Source organism: Salvelinus alpinus, chromosome 9, assembly GCF_045679555.1.
Source record: "Salvelinus alpinus chromosome 9, SLU_Salpinus.1, whole genome shotgun sequence".
NCBI lineage: Eukaryota > Metazoa > Chordata > Actinopteri > Salmoniformes > Salmonidae > Salvelinus > Salvelinus alpinus.
Window position 1 is genome coordinate 47,795,353 of NC_092094.1, and position 17,289 is coordinate 47,812,641.

Sequence of the window (17,289 nt, forward strand, 5' to 3'; positions counted from 1 at the left end):
ACATCACACATGCGGGACAGGTACAGGATGGCAACAACAACTGCCCGAGTTACACCTGGAACGCACAATTCCTCCATCAGTGCTCAGACTGTCCGCAATAGGCTGAGAGAGGCTGGACTGAGGGCTTGTAGGCCTGTTGAAAGGCAGGTCCTCACCAGACATCACCGGCAACAATGTCGCCTATGGGCACAAACCCACCGTCGCTGGACCAGACAGGACTGGCAAAAAGTGCTCTTCACTGACAAGTCGCGGTTTTGTCGCACCAGGTGTGATGGTCGGATTCGCATTTATCGTCGAAAGAATGAGCGTTACACCGAGGCCTGTACTCTGGAGCGGGATTGATTTAGAGGTGGAGGTCTGTCATGGTCTGGGGCGGTGTGTCACAGCATTATCGGACTGAGCTTGTTGTCATTGCAGGCAATCTCAATGCTGTGTGTTACAGGGAAGACATCCTCCTCCCTCATGTGGTACCCTTCCTGCAGTCTCATCCTGAAGTCTCATCCTGACATGACCCTCCAGCATGACAATGCCACCAGCCATACTGCTCGTTCTGTGCGTGATTTCCTGCAAGACAGGAATGTCAGTGCTCTGCCATGGCCAGCGAAGAGCCCGGATCTCAATCCCATTGAGCACATCTGGGACCTGTTGGATCAGAGGGTGAGGGCTAGGGCCATTCCCCCCAGAAATGTCCAGGAACTTGCAGGTGCTTTGGTGGAAGGGTGGGGTAACATCTCACAGCAAGAACTGGCAAATCTGGTGCAGTCCATGAGGAGGAGATGCACTGCAGAACTTAATGCAGCTGGTGGCCACACCAGATACTGACTGTTACTTTTGATTTTGAACCCCCCTTTGTTCAGGGACACATTATTCCATTTGTTAGTCACATGTCTGTGGAACTTGTTCAGTTTATGTCTCAGTTGATGAATCTTATGTTCATATAAATATTTACACATGTTAAGTGTGCTGAAAATAAACGCAGTTGACAGTTTCTTTTTTTGCTGAGTTTATTAAAATCCAGTATAATTATCCTATAATTGTACTATTAACTTTCTTATCACGATTATAATACAGATCAGTATCTTAATGCATTCTTAATCAAAATTATTATAATTGTATGTAGTGTATAGACCTCTACAATCAACCTGATACCCCAAAATAAACAATTTTAGACAAGTCTAAATCAATTTTGGGCATAGTTGACCCCCCCCTTCAGGCACTGATTCTTCTGGCATATTCTTCATTGTCTTCAGATAGCTTTACAGTTCAAAGTGGATGGCCCATGATAATGTCTCAATTTCAAAGTCTCACCTGAGCTGCCATCACCTTTACCACCAATTATGTCCATTCGTCAACCAGTATGCCAGCAACATACGAGAAGTTTGGAACATATCTCTCCCTATGCTCATTCCACATGGACTCCTGAGAGAAAAGACATGAGAGAAAAGCAGTAGATAGCTCCGATCGGATGCTGCATACAGGTTGCTGGCTCAGGACTCAGGTCTCTCGGTAGAAGTGGTGCGGACAGGGCCATATTGAACGCCTTTGTCGCTTTTCTTCAGCCATTTAGAGGGGGTTTTGAGGTACACACACTGTTCGGTCCAATTATTTCTTCCATGCATTAAGACACCGACTGACGTCACCTTTCATGATAATCTTTTGTTCTGATCTGACCTCTCAAGGTTAGTTCAGTTAATTTTTGAGTCAGGAAATCCAGACAAGTATTATAATTATAACTATATAATAAATTATTACTTATCAATTATTTTTAATACCAGTATCTAAACATATGTCAAAGAGAATAACAACACATTCTATTGAATTTTTTTTTTTTCAAATTGGCATATACTCCACATCACTGTCAACTTCATCGCAGAGCCACAGGATCAGGAAGTTAGACCTATAACCCATTGGGAGAAATCCCAACAATCCAGCAAACCTAATTTGTGAGATCTGTATCAAAACAGAACAAACAACACAACAATACACTCCTTCACATTTCACTCAAGGCATGTAAACTTCAAGCCAAAATCTCAGAGGACTGTTACCTCCCCCATTTTGACACAACTCCCCATGTGGGTAATCTGTAAAAAATAAATAAAATAAAAAACACTACCACTGGTCAAAAAATAAAACAAAATTATTTCAAATGACAAAATCCAATTAGAATCACTACCGTTAATAACTCCTTAAAGAAAAATAATTGTACCCATACGGTCATAGGAAAATAGACTTAAAACAGCCTACCTGTAACGGCTTTCGTTGGTGGAAGGAGAGGAGGACCAAAATGCAGCGTGGTACGTATCCATAATATCGTTTAATCGAGAATGAATACAAAATACAAAAAAAAGAACAAGAGAATAAATGAAAACCGACACAGTCCCATATGGTGCAAACACTGAAATGAAAAATAACTACCCACAACCCATAGTGGGAAAACAGGCTACCTAAGTATGATTCTCAATCAGAGACAACGATCGACACCTGCCTCTGATTGAGAACCATACTAGGCCAAACACATAGAAATATAACGTACAGACCAAAACATAGAAAAACAACATAGAATGCCCACCCCAACTCACGCCCTGACCAACCTAAAATAAAGACATAAAAAAGGAACTAAGGTCAGAACGTGACACTACCCTTAGTCAAAGGCAAAGTCCTCTCCTTCACATTGGTCCAAATCACAAATATGGCTCAGAACTATAAACTTCATCATAATTATCAATATTACAAATTACCTTCAAATCAGTACTACAAATGACCTTAAATTCATTATCCAAATGGCTTTCCAATGAGGGTGATCAAACCACACTCCAAAGTCAGGACAGAGGTCATACAAACCCTTCAAAGAAGTGTTTTTTAATATATTAGACAAATTAATGAAAAACAGTCAAACATTTCATACATGTCGTATCCCAGGTTTCCAGTACATTTCTTTATCAAAAGAATGCACATGTGTAATGAATACTCAGGGAGAAAAAGGTGTAGATTCACATGCAGAGTGTGGCAGGTGTTTAATTCGCCTTCGCAGAAGGCTTGAATCGTGGTCACAGGCAGGCAATGGTCATACACAGGGAGGCAAACAGGCAGGTGAATCAAAACTAGGACTGAAAACTATAACTGGTTCTTACAAACAAGCTAGGAAAAGGCTTAGTAGAGTCAAAACAAACAATACCTAACAAAGGAACAAACAGAATGAACTGAACTAAATAAGGAGCTGATGAGACCAGGTGAGTAACTAACACAGGTGAAATCAATGAACAAAAATGAAAGACAGGGCTACGTTCAAGAACACAACACAAGGTTGACTAAGAAAATAAACACAGAACCTTACAACGTGTTTAATTAAAACTCAGAAAATAGAAACTTCCCGAAAATTCCATGTATGTGTGTGTCCCTTTAAGATACCTTGGCACTAAGACAAATGGAAAACTCACTGAACCCAAAGGAAATAGAACACACAAATCAAACATAGTAATTTAAAAACAACAACAAAATGTCATAACAAGTGTGTTGTGTGTGGGTATTTGCAAACCTTAAAGTAAAAACAAACAAAAATGGCAAGGCATTTTTTCATTTGGTAGTTTACGGCCTTAATCTCACTTACTGCTCTTCCCAAGACCACAGCCCCGGGAAACATTTCAAAGAGAGACAATGAAACCCCCATTTTCCCGAGAAAAAAACTACAACATTTAGTTAGCATTCACTATACTACACCGATTCAGCAACCCAAAAGTTTTAACTACAAACAAAACCTGATCATAATGATAAGTCCACTGTACTCCCTCAAATCATGAATCGTTTGTTGTAATCTATCCCAAAGTTTACGTGCGCTTAATTTAGCATGTGCTACCCTTAGACACGGCAACATGTATCTCGCCACCGAGTCTAACAATTCATTCCCATATTATATTATATGACTGGTCTCTCTTTTCCATAACCATATACAATTATCCTGTTATCGTTACTACACCAATGTCCAACAAAGTATGTAATAGCTGTTTCGCCTTAGATTGTTCCTGTTACCCCTCTAAATGTAATACTTTTTTTCTGCCGCAAATGTCATACATTTCTCAGCATAAGGAATCAGTGATACTTGATCCCAGGCATTTAATAAAAAGTTGTTTGAGACGTGATCTCCTACATCTCCCTTAACATACATACCGTAGGAGACTTCCATCAGTCCTGGAAGGAAGAATCCTACTCAAAATACATCAGATACTACAGTGTTTCATTAAGTGAAATCGAATATAAATCGAAATCTAATATAAACATAAGCAAACCCGTAACCCCTTTCTAGTAATCTAATAATTTCAACCTGTTGCATTAATTTAGTAAAAATATAAAACTGTTGTTTAACAAATCTAGAACAAAAATATAAATAACATGTAAAGATTTGGTCCCATGTTTCATGAGCTGAAATTAAAGATCCCAGAAAATTTCTCTCAAATTTTGTACACTAATTTGTTTACATCCCTGATTTTCGTAAAATCACATTATATCTACCGTAGCTTTGATGGGACTGATCATGTCAACAACATTCTTTCAAAATCTTAGCTAGCTAGTTAGACAAGCAGTCATCATCATGAATCACTTCGACAATCTTCTGGCAAATCCTTTTCAATCCTTGTCATATGAAGACAAATTATAGATAAAAACGTATCGGTGCTAATCGGCCATTGGACATATATAGACATTATGCTTTGGAAGGAATCAGTGGCTAACTGCAAGGGTTGCAAAGCAATCACTAGCCTGCTATTCAGTGGAGTGGATGTGTGGTCCAAGTCTGGGTTTAATGGGCTCTTTTCCAAGCTTAAAATATAAACATTCATGCTGTCAATCTGACTTCTGCCGCGTTCAAAACAACTGAAAACTTTGCCCACAAATGTTGACATCGTGCCACATTCCTGTTAAAGTGAGCACAGCACAACAAGGTGAGATCAAACATTTATTGTATGCTGCTGCATAAATTATGTAATATGCCAGGGAGATATTTATACTGTAGCTAAGAAAGTAATACTAAGTGTATCTTGTGTAGTAAGCTGTTAGTAGCCCATGTACCTCACCCTAATAATTTGCTCCCTTTTCACCTCATAATTTAGCCTACTGTTCTGACTTGGTGGTGCACATTTAGCCTATAGCCTGTTTAAGAGAAATGTCTTTCATTGTCTGCTGATATGCCCCCTTTATTTATCCTATGGTTCTGACTTGGTATACAGGGAGTATACTGTAAAAATGGCCCATGTTCTGAATTCTACGTTCGTCCTAGCTTGCTCATTAATTTCTTAATCGAAATTACAGATTACCTCTTTTTGTCCCCTTATGCCATCGTTTGTACATCTCAACTGTCTGTAGAAACCACATTTGTTTAAGCAAGTCACCCATATCAGCTATGTTTTTTTTAAAGGCAGTGAACGAGGCTGAATGAACTGTTTCACTGCTAGACAAGGCTCCGCTGATGGCCAGGTGTAGCAGTAGTAAAGATTCACGCCACGGTGCTGAAAAGAAAGCTCTGCTGTTTGGACAGCTTTATGTAGGCCCTAACAGTTTGTGGGCAACTGTTTGTCACTGTTATAGTGCAAATAATGTGTTGGTTAGTGTTGTGTTGTGTAGAGGCTTTGCTCGCATGCATCCCCCCAAAACGTGTGGAGTTTGCCACACCAAGATTTACATGCTAAAATCGCCACTGACCATATGACTTCATGAAAAGCCATCTGTCCATATGGTCTTTAACTGCCAGTACTTTCTGTATAGTCATTATGGATATATTCTGAGCCTGCTGGCCATTAATACTGGTATTGCCCTTTCCTTATTGAAATAGTGAATAAAGGAAGACTGCTTCATTTTCAATTAAAACGCAATGAAGACATTGTGAGATTGAATGTATGCTTTTACACGTTATCTCTGTATTACAGCAAATCAAATAGAGATTTGTGCAAACTGGAAGTGTGACTTCTTTCCCCAATGATTTCCCTATGGCTGAGGTACTTTCTCAGTAATTTTTGATTTATTAGGACCCCCATTAGCCGACGCCTATGGCGACAGCTAGTCTTACTGGGGTCTGACATATAACAAAAATACATGACAGACAAAAGACTTTACAATTTACATACATTTAAAAACATTAACATGTAGTGTGTGTGTGTACATATATCAGTTACACATGTAGGTCAGATAGGGGAATGGCGTTGTGCCGTGAGGTGTTTATTTAAACCAGGTTTGCTGTTCACTTGCGCTATATAAGATGGAAGGGAGTTCTATGCACTCATGGTTCTGTATAGTACTGTACGTTTCCATGAATTTGTTCTGGAACTGGGGACTGTGAAAAGACCCCTGGTGGCATGTCTGGTGGGGTAAGTGTGTGTGTGTAAGTTGACTATGCAAACAATTTGGAATTTTCAAACCAATGTTTCTTATATAAATAAGAAGTGACGCAGTGTCTTTCCTCAACTCTTAGCCAAGAGGGACTGCCATGCACGTATTAATATTAGTCCTCTGAATACAATGAAGAGCAAGACGTGCGACTCTGTTCTTGACCAGCTGCAGCTTAACTAGGTCTTTCTTTGCAGCACTTGACCATATGACTGGACAATAATCAAGATGAGATAAAACTAGAGCCTGCAGGACTTGCTTTGGGGAGTGTGGTGCAAAAAGCAGAGCATCTCTTTATTACAGACAAACCTCTCCACATCTTTACAACCATAGAATCTATATGTTTTGACCATTACAGTTTACAATCTAAGGTAACACCAAGTACTTTAGTCTCAACTTGTTCAACAGCCATACCGTCCAGGTGTCAGGCCAGGGTTTACTCAGTCGCAGTTCAATAGCATCAGGGCACACCTGTTTGATCTCACTGTGATACTGTAGGCCTACTTATGTTACTTGTCTGAGTCAATTCAGTTATCATTAAATCTCCAGTGTTTTTTAAAGAAACACTATTTATTTAAATCTCTAGTTGAGTACAAGAAATGGTTTTGTTCTGGTCACAAAATAATCCAGAGAATTGCAGTAAACAGCGCCACACTCAGGCAGAAAACTGAATGTTCAATTCTCAGCCAGGCCATTTTTTTCAAAGAAAACACCATTTATATCTCTATTTGAGCAAAATAAGTAGTTTTGTTGTGATCACAAGAACATCTTATTAATGCAGGTAAAGAGCCCCACAGCCAGGCAGAAAAATATGAAGGTTCTATTACAAAGTGAGAACAATTAGTTTCAATGGCTGATATGGCTTCTCCTTATAAATGCTATAAAAGTAAATTAATAGATGACATTCGCTTCTATAATCCAGTCTCAAATAGGTAACCAATTATTTAGGTAACGTTAGCCTAATAAACGATGCCACCTCGGGTATGTTCTATTGCGAACTGTCTGGGACTCGTTGTTGGTTCCCTGTTTACTACTCAAATATATTTGACTTAAGTCAAAGACGAAATAAACTGCAATACACTGGGCTCAAATATATTAGCATAACTAGGCTACACAGAACCATAGCAGACAGACCCACTGTAAAATATGAGGCTTTTTTATCATATTTAAACGAGTCCCAAGCCTAGCTCTGCCTACTGGGGCGTGGCTTACGGAGCGCTCTCTGAAATAAGCGCTCATATTGTCGTATTCCAACGGATCGAGTTATCTCGTCACACCGGCTCAGCTCGAAGAAAATGTGCAGCTATTTGTAATTGACGTTATTGCTCTGTAGGGTTTATTGAGGATGTCTGTTTCTGCTTCATGAACCCCGAGTTCTCTGTAGCATGTTAGCCATGTTAATTAACATGAAGATGTCAACAAGTGCTGTCAGGACGCATACCATCCCCGTTGCTGGTTGTTCAAGGGCAGATGGACGATGACGAATAGATTAATCCGTATAGAACTACGATCCAATCATAAAGTCCATGAGAAAGCCCGGAGGTACAGTACAAGCAGCTGTGTAATGCATCTTTCCGTGCCATGACAGTGCCATCACTTGAAATAATTATAATATTGCTTTGTTGTTGTTTTTCTTCGTCATGTTTCCTATTACAGTATATGAAACAAAATCATGAAGTGTGAAAATACACCAAGCATGACGAATACTGCCTTGTATCGTGATATTAATCTAATCGGAAAACTAAATGAAAGTCATCTTCACAGGCAAGTAATTACCCTAATGTGCCCACCAAGAGAAGGGAATACATGCGGGACTCAGATCAAGTGGACGTAACGGAGTGTAACAACAAAGTGGAAGGGTTACAAAGAGAGGTTCGTGTTGAGTGTTGGAAACGTATTTTAAACGTCAAATTTATATTTATGAAACCGTGGCAAATAGATGGCGTGTGATCGTCTGTAACTTTCCTTAATTTTTTTTTAAATTGAGGAGCATACGAAGAAGATTACAAGGGTTGCACAGCAGCCATCGTGCAACCCAGTGTTCAAGCGATTCCTCACCAAACTTCTGAAAGAGATAGAAAAAGTTAGCCTGGTATGGTTTCAATCTATGCACTGATTCTCTTTATGTAAAACAATTCCTCACTGTATCTTACCCACCTTGTAAATGTATGTTACCACTTTGGAATGTAGTATGCTGTCTGTATGCCAAGTGCATATACAGTTGAAGTCGAAAGTTTACATACACTTCACGTTGGAGTCATTAAAACTTGTTTTTCAACCATTCCACACATTTCTTGTTAACAAACTGTAGTTTTGGGAAGTCGGTTAGGACATCTACTTTGTGCATGACACAAGTAATTTTTCCAACAATTGTTTACAGACTGATTATTTCACTTAAAAATCACTGTATCACAATTCCAGTGGGTCAGAAGTTTACATACACTAAGTTGACTGTGCCTTTAAACAGCTTGGAAAATTCCAGAAATTGATGGCATGGCTTTAGAAGCTTCTGGTAGGCTAATTGACATCATTTGAGTCAATTGGAGGTGTACCTGTGGATATATTTCTACCTTCAAACTCAGTGCCTTTTTGTTTGACATCATGGGAAAATCAAAAGGAATCAGCCAAGACCTCAGAAAAAAAGTTGTAGACCTCCACAAGTCTGTTTCATCCTTGGGAGGAATTTCCAAACACCTGAAGGTACCACGTTCATCGGTACAAATAATAGTACGCAAGTATAAACACCATGGGACCACGCAGCCGTCATACCGCTCAGGAAGGAGACGCGTTCTGTCTCCTAGAGATGAACATACTTTGGTGCGAAAAGTGCAAATCAATCCCAGAACAACAGAAAAGGACCTTGAAGATGCTGGAGGAAATTAATTGAAATTAATTGAAATGCATTCCAGGTGACTACCTCATGAAGCTGGTTGAGAGAATGCCAAGAGTGTACAAAGCTGTCATCAAGGCAAAGGGTCGCTACTCTGAAGAATCTCAAATATAAAATATATTTTGATTTGTTTAACACTTTTTTTGGTTACTACATGATTCCATATGTGTTATTTCATAGTTTTGATGTCTTCACTATTATTCTACAATGTAGAAAATAGAATGAGTAGGTGTGTCCAAACTATTGACTGGCACTGTAACTAAACCAATCTGATTCAGAGCACAGTCATTTACACTCAAGGCAAGACAAACGAGACAGAATTGGTTCCACTCATTGACATTGCAGCGTCAGGAATATTTCTCACTGCCATTGCAATTATTTAAAGGTTCAAGCAAATCTTTGCCATTGCTTTCTCATCGGTCTGGTCTGGAATTGGTTCTATCTCTACAAGGTAAATTGCCAATATTCACACTTTCATGTATTTTGTAAAATTTTCACATGCTAATTACCCCTTACTGTCTGTCTGGTGCTCTATGTTTATTAGTAAATTAATATAATTATCTGAAAGAAAAGGTACAAAGTTCCTTCTTTACTGCCAGAGTGGCCATTCTGGCAACCTTCCGTGTAGGGTTTTCCTGATTCGGGATTGGTTTATGTTCTTCGAGGCAAAACATTTAGGTTAAACACTACAACAATATTTCAGGTCACTGCAAAGAATGTTTTTGTGGGGGTTTATAAGCAGGTAAGGAAGTTGCACTATGCTATTTAAGGTATTTCTAAATATTCCATCTCTATTCTTCAAAACTCAAAGCCAACTACAGGAACATCACCAAGGAATGTCTTGAGAAATATCTAAGTCTTACCAGGAGAGTTTGACTATCACAGGTTATTTTTTGTGTGAGATGGATGAGGGATAAAAGCAGTGTTAGTAACGGGGTTCTAACTGTGTGCGTGTGGTCCCGGGAATGGCAGCACTACCACTAGACCAGCCTCCAGCACACAAAATACACAATGTTAATTCACCATATCTGTTATTGGATTTTCTCAACCAGTCAGATTGCCTTTGCCGAGCACCAAAACAAAATGGAAAGATGGAGGGCATCGATGCAAAATGCACTGGGAGGAAGAAAATTGACTGGTGGGATAACTTGAAGGGTGAGATAATGGAAAAATAACACCTGAGCTTGGCATCACATATCTTTCCACAGGGGTGTCCGATTTTCCTCATCTCAAAAATATATGCGAAAGTACATATAATTGATGCGTGATTGTTTCATAATCGTTGGTGCATGACGATACAATAAAATACACAATACTTCTCACTCCTCTTTTCTGGCTTTCACATTTTTACCGTTTTGTTGCAGTAAGTTTACTGTGGAAATGCACATTGGTTTATGTTGTTGTGAAGCCTTCTGTTTACTCCTCCCTGCCTGTACCCCAGATTGGTACAGAGGTGCCATGACTCTCCAAGACGCTCCCTGTAGGATGCACTACGAAGTCCTCATGGTCAACTCCATCCTTCTTGTACCACCAACTAACCTATTTTTGGCGACCAGGGAAAGTCAAATTCCATTCAGTCAATTCAGGAAGTAAACTGACATTCCAGTTTTCAGTCTACTTCTGGAAATGACAGCATTGAAATGGAATTGACCCTAACCTATTCCACAGGCCAGGACCGAAAGATAGTCACCCATACCTTACTCTTGAAACTTAACAGAACTATTTGAGTAAGCCCAAATGTATATGTACGTATTGCCATGTTTTTAACTTGTAACAAAAAATATATACTGTCTTTTTAACAATGCAATATCAATCTAATCCAGTGTCTATGATTGCCCTGTGAGCATTATGAAAAACTTGAAATGGAATTGACTAAACTAAATGTGTAACATTTAGCATTTTTCCTGGACCTGTAGGATGCAGTGTGATAATGTATTATCTCTCTGTCTCTGAAGGCTATCACTATGACCATCACCACCTTCTTCACAGAACCTCTGAAGCACTTTGGCCAGGGGATCAGCCAGTTCCTACGAGCCTTCCTCAAGGACATACCAGTCACCCTGCAGATCCCTGTGCTCCTCACCATCATGCTCTCCATCCTGGTAAGGACACACACAAATAATAACACAATCAAAGAAACACACTGTCACAAGGTCTAGGGTCAATTCCATTTAAATTCTGTCAATTCAGGAAGCGAATTGGTGTTCAATTATTTCTGAAAATAAATGTCAATTTTCAATTCTTGAATGAGAATGTAGATTTACTTCCTGTACTGAAATGGAATTGACCCCAATCCTGACTCACACAGCAGTCATACTGTTTCCGTAGCCAGTTTCCTGCCTGTCCTTGAAGCAGTAAATATATTCCTTATCTTCCTCAGGTCTTTGTGTACAGCAGCGCCCAGGCCGCCATCCAGCACGGCATATCCAGACTGCTGCGTGTCGGTGGGCCCAGCGACACCCCAGACCTGTCTAAGAGGGACAGACCACAACCCACTCGCAGGGGGGATGCCCCTCAACGCTCCCCTCCCCCGCTCAGACGCCGACTAGGACCAGCAGCCAACTAGCGGGCTCAGGACCAGGGCAGGACCTATGTCCACCGGAGGAGCCCCCACCACAGGGCGTGGGAGGAGCCGACCAGGACGTACGTAGACACCCTGAGGAATGCCGACCGGCGGTACAGCAAGGACGAGATCATCTCGGAGTGGTGGGAGCGTTTCCCCGACGGTGTGCGGCCGGAGGGTTGCTCCATCGCAGAGCATATCGACCCTCTAACGGTAGAGGATAATACCGACATCCAGGAAGAGGTACTGCAAGAACCAGTTGTAGCTGGAGCCACAACTGAAGGCAATGACTCACAAGAAGCTTAACCCTCTCCAGCTGAAGTCAAATCAAATAAGGGGAAGCTGACAGCCAAGCTGTCCAAAAGCTGAGTCACCCCCCCTAAAAAAAGGTGCTTACGACTATATATATATATATATATATATATATAGCTAGCTGTCCTCCAACTACACCATGTTGCTACCCTACAGAGTGCTGTAGACCTTCTTTGCAAAATTGTGTGTTTTAATCAGTTATTTGGTGACATGATTATATTTAGTATAGTTTTATCTAGAAAGTATAACTTTTAAAATGTTTTACAATTTAAATTTGTATGAAATTCACTGAGGAGGATGGTCCTTCCCTTCCTCCTCTGAGGAGCCTCCACTGGTAGAATTGCAAGAAATGTTTATCAATGGTACATTTTTCCCGTGCAAAGGAAATGTCTCTGATATAGCCTATAAACCTATGCATCTACGCGTTTATTAATAGCACAAATAATCCAATCTATATCACATTAGGAATAGTAGGTTTACATTAGTCTGCAAATACAATGATAGAGGCATGCAATCCTTTGTTATAAAGGTGAATTTTTATGGTGAAAAATAGCTTCCCCAAAACTTACGCGACACATGCTAATTGATAGTTTGTAGTCTATCTTAATAGCTAATTTAAGTGTTGTTGTTACACCTGGTTAGCTTAACAGCTAAACTCGAAATCGATCAGACTTCATTTACTAGTGATGAAATGATCATAGCAGCCCCATTACCAACAGCTGTCTAGGTTCAGGTCTTGACAGCCAAAAAGGTTTCTTTGCTTTTCTTACAGTGTCACCAATGGTGTTTCATTGTTGCGGGGAATCTGTAAACATATTTTTTCCCATTGCCTTTCCTGCCTTGTTGGAGCAGCCAAATACTCTACAGAAAATGTCCGTGGTGATGAATCAACTAGTTTTAGGCACTGTTATCATGCAGTTTGGGGTAGCCACTCGGCTGTTGTTGCTAGGTCAAGCTAAAATATCCAAAGGCCTGAAAACTCGCCCAATTTTTTTTTCACAACGAGAAGAGTTGCCATATTTATACAATAAACCCTTTTCCCATAATGTTATCGAGTCAATTAAAGAAGGAATATCATAGTATATTGTAATGACGTTAGAAGCTAAATGTGTGTTTCCTCAAAATAATAATTATTACAAGCTATGACATGATATAATGTAGGAATTTGAATATGTGGCAAGAGAAAATATATTTTGCCCTTATTAAACTCCCAAGATAATTTTCCATCAATGGATGTCGATTTAACTCGTTTGACTCCTATGATTAATTAATAAGGCACAAGGGGATATGGTATATGGCCAATATACCACGGCTAAGGGCTGTTCTTAAGCACGACGCAACGCGGAGTGCCTGGATAAAGCCGTTAGCCTTGGTATATTGGCCATATACCACAAACCCCTAGGGGACCTTATTGTTATTATAAACTGGTTGCCAACGTAATTGGGACAGTAAAAAGTTATGTTTTGTCATACCCATGGTATATGGTCTGATATACCACGGCTTTCCGCCAATCAGCATTGAAGGCTCGAACCAGGTTTATACTTGTAAATAAATCACCTTTGTGCTAGTGCATAACTGTAGTAAATCCGACAGGAGAGTTTGAGTGATAAAAGTTGTACAGAGGATCTCAATCTCTGAGCAAGAAACACTTGGACGAACAAAAAAACGAATGTTAGGCTATTTTCTCGCAATTGTGATGTTATTTGACAATTGTTAAGACTATAAACATTTATAAATGGCCCATTTGCGAGATTGACTTGTCATTTCAATAGGCATAGGCTACAGACTAAAATCTGGGTGTCACGTTCCTGACCTATTTCTGTTAGTTTGTTGTATGTGTTAGTTGGTCAGGACGTGAGTTTGGGTGGGCATTCTATGTTGTCTGTTTCTATGTTTGTTTAAGGGTTGCCTGGTATGGCTCTCAATTAGAGGCAGGTGTTTGGCGTTCCTCTAATTGAGAGTCATATTTAGGTAGGTTGTTTCACAGTGTTCGTTGTGGGTGGTTGTCTCCTGTGTCAGTTTTTGTCGCACCATACGGGACTGTTCGGTTTGTGTTGTACAACGTCATTTTATGTGTAGGCTATTTTCCCTGTTCGTGCGTTCTCGTGTTTTATGTAAGTTCGTCGTTCAGGTCTGTCTACTCCGTTTGTTGTTTTGTTAGTTTATAGTGAAGTTCGTGTTTTCGTCTTGTCTTTAATAAATATTATGTGTTCACAACCCGCTGCGCCTTGGTTCCCTCAATACTCCTCCTTTTCGGTTGAAGAGGAGGAGGACCACCGTTACACTGGGTTTATGATTGTAATTCAATTTTTCCATGGTTTGCTTAGATAAAGGCAGATAGCCTATAGCCCCTGATAGGTCTACATCTCATTTCAGATAGTTTACAGTAGCCTAGACAAGATGCAGGCAATATGTGAACTGAACTATTTAGAAGCTTGCTTAGTTCAAATTAACAGACTAATTTATTCAACATGAATAGCAAGGCGATTTCAAGGTAAGGTGTGCTTGTTTTTCCCAAATGCCTGCTGGAATAGGTTACTGAGAATGGGGTCATAATTTTCCACATAATTTTAATAAACTGAAACTCACCTAACAAAACAACAAACAACCAAACGAAACGCTACTGATGTGCACTAAGGCAACTATACATAGACAAGATCCCACAACACAAATGAGGAAAATGGCTACCTAAATATGATCCCCAATCAGAGACAACGATAAACAGCTGTCTCTGATTGGGAACCATATCAGAACAACATAGACATACAAAAACCCCTAGACATACAAAAACTCTAGACATACAAAAACTAGCCTAACCACCCTAGTCACACCCTGACCTAACCAAAATATCTAGAAAAACAGTGATATCTAAGGTCAGGGCGTGACACTACTGTTACTGTCCATCAAATGCATTCTAACAAGTGCTTGGCAATTGCGATAGAGCTTTGATCATTTCCAATTTAATTAACTAAATGTGCAATTAATAATTGCATAATAACCCAAGGCTACAACAACTATAAACTGAAGTTATAGGTTATTTATTAAATTAGTTTGCTAGCTCCAGGTAGGCTACACAAGTGGCACAAATTGATGCCCAATCTAGCCCGGCAGTGATATCATATTTTCAACATACACTACTGGTCAATTTTTTTTATCACACCTACTCATTGGCGTATTGCTGCAGAATGCTGTGGTAGCCATGCTGGGTAAGTGTGCCTTCAATTCTAAATAAATCACAGACAGTGTCACTAGCAAAGCACCCCCACACCATAACACCTCCTCCTCCATGCTTTACGGTGGGAAATACACATGCAGGGTCATCCGTTCACCCACACCACGTCTCACATGGCGGTTGGAAACAAAAATCTCCAATTTGGACTCTAGACCAGCCTTTTTTAAAGTATGGGTCGCGATCCAAAGTGGGTCGCGGACCTGTTAATGTTGGGTCGCGATGTGTCAGAGTAAATTTTAAATTACTTTATTAATTACAGGAATTGATTTGGCTAAGTGCGCTCTCTGCTTAGCAACGGTCTCTGCTCAGTTTGGCAGCTGCGTGAATGTGAGAGGGAGATGCCCGTGTGCTTGAAGATTACTCCGCGACACACGCGATGCAGCGCTGTCGTTCATCAGCAGATGATGCGCTGTCTACCACTGACTTGTCATTCCCACTCGCCATCACTCACTGCTGTCATCAAATGGATTCATGCTAGCCACAAGTTCTGACTGAGCTCAATTGTCATGAAACGTATATACAGTGATGAGTTTCTCTTTAATACAAACTTATAACGAGGAGCGCCCACAATGTGTTTTGTGTGGGGAAGTTCTTAGTAATGAAACGACACGTCCTGACCAAACATCCACAGCATGATGGTAAGCCCAGGGAGTTCTTTCAGAACAGGGTAGAATGCTCCAGGAAACAGTGCTTCGACAGTGGAAAAGTAAGTTAGCTAGCAAGGCATTGTTGTCATTTGGCCTTGTTCACAGCTAATAGCTATCATTCGCCAAAGCAAGCTAGCTACTGATAGTGCAACCCTAGTAACAGTACAGATGAAGATGAGAAATGATTAGGCCTACTGTACACCTTACTGTAGAAATTATTGTTAAACTAGTCTAGGTTGGAACTGTTGCTGTTAAAATACAATAATAATTTTGAGTCTTAACTGGAATAAACTGATTGAAGCAAGATGCTTTTTGAGGCAAACACACTCACACAGTTCTGGGTTGCTCATCTACCAGTCAAAAGTTTGGACTCACCTACTCATTCCAGGGTTTTTCGTTATTTTTACTATTTTCTACATTGTAGAATAATAGTGAAGACATCAAAACTATGAAATAACACATATGGAATAATGTAGTAACCAAAAAAGTGTTAGACAAATCAAAATATATTTTATATTTGAGATTCTTCAAATAGCCACCCTTTGCCTTGACAGCTTTGCACACTCTTAGTCATGGTAATAAAACATTAGAACAAAGAAAAAACAAAAGCATTTTTATTTCATCCTATTCATCTCGTTTTTTCTCTCATTGCTTTCAATTCAGCCATTTAACTGTTTTAAGCCGTCCCCACTTGTCCCTTTGTTGCATTCGGGAAAAGCTTCATGACAGCATATGTGGAGGGGAAGCAACAAATATAAAATAAAGAGCACATAGAACAGTTAGGGGTTGGGTTTGAGGTCATATATAGAATTACTAAAGCTTATCAGATTCAGATAATAAGAAATCCTTGACCATTAATGTCTTATTTGCAATGATTGATTTGTAAATTCAATTGAGGGATAGTTCACTTTTTTACACCGTCACGGCCGTCGTAGGGAGGAGACCAAGGCGCAGCGTGGTAAGCGTACATTCTTCTTTATTTAAAGAATGAACACTGAACAAAACGAACAAAATAACAAAATGAACCGTGAAGCTAATATGGCTAGTGCAGACAGGCAACTAAACATAGAATAAGAACCCACAAATACCCAAGGGAAAATGGCAACCTAAATATGATCCCCAGTCAGAGACAACGATAAACAGCTGCCTCTGATTGGGAACCAATTCAGGCCACCATAGACATACATATGCCTAGACTTACCAACACCCCTAGACATACAAAAAACCCTAGACAATACAAAACAAGCATACCCACCCTCGTCACAGCCTGACC

General features: G+C 39.9%; 1 protein-coding gene across 1 annotated transcript; it reads left to right on the forward strand.

Annotated features, from left to right (window-relative positions):
- The first annotated feature begins 9,102 nt into the window (after positions 1 to 9,102).
- On the forward strand, positions 9,103 to 14,369 carry LOC139530244 (chloride channel CLIC-like protein 1). Its single transcript, XM_071326456.1, has 2 exons — positions 9,103 to 11,364; positions 11,643 to 14,369. The coding sequence occupies exons 1-2, from the start codon at positions 11,227 to 11,229 to the stop codon at positions 11,826 to 11,828; spliced, it is 324 nt and encodes a 107-aa protein (XP_071182557.1). The 5' UTR covers positions 9,103 to 11,226; the 3' UTR covers positions 11,829 to 14,369.
- Positions 14,370 to 17,289: the final 2,920 nt, after the last annotated feature.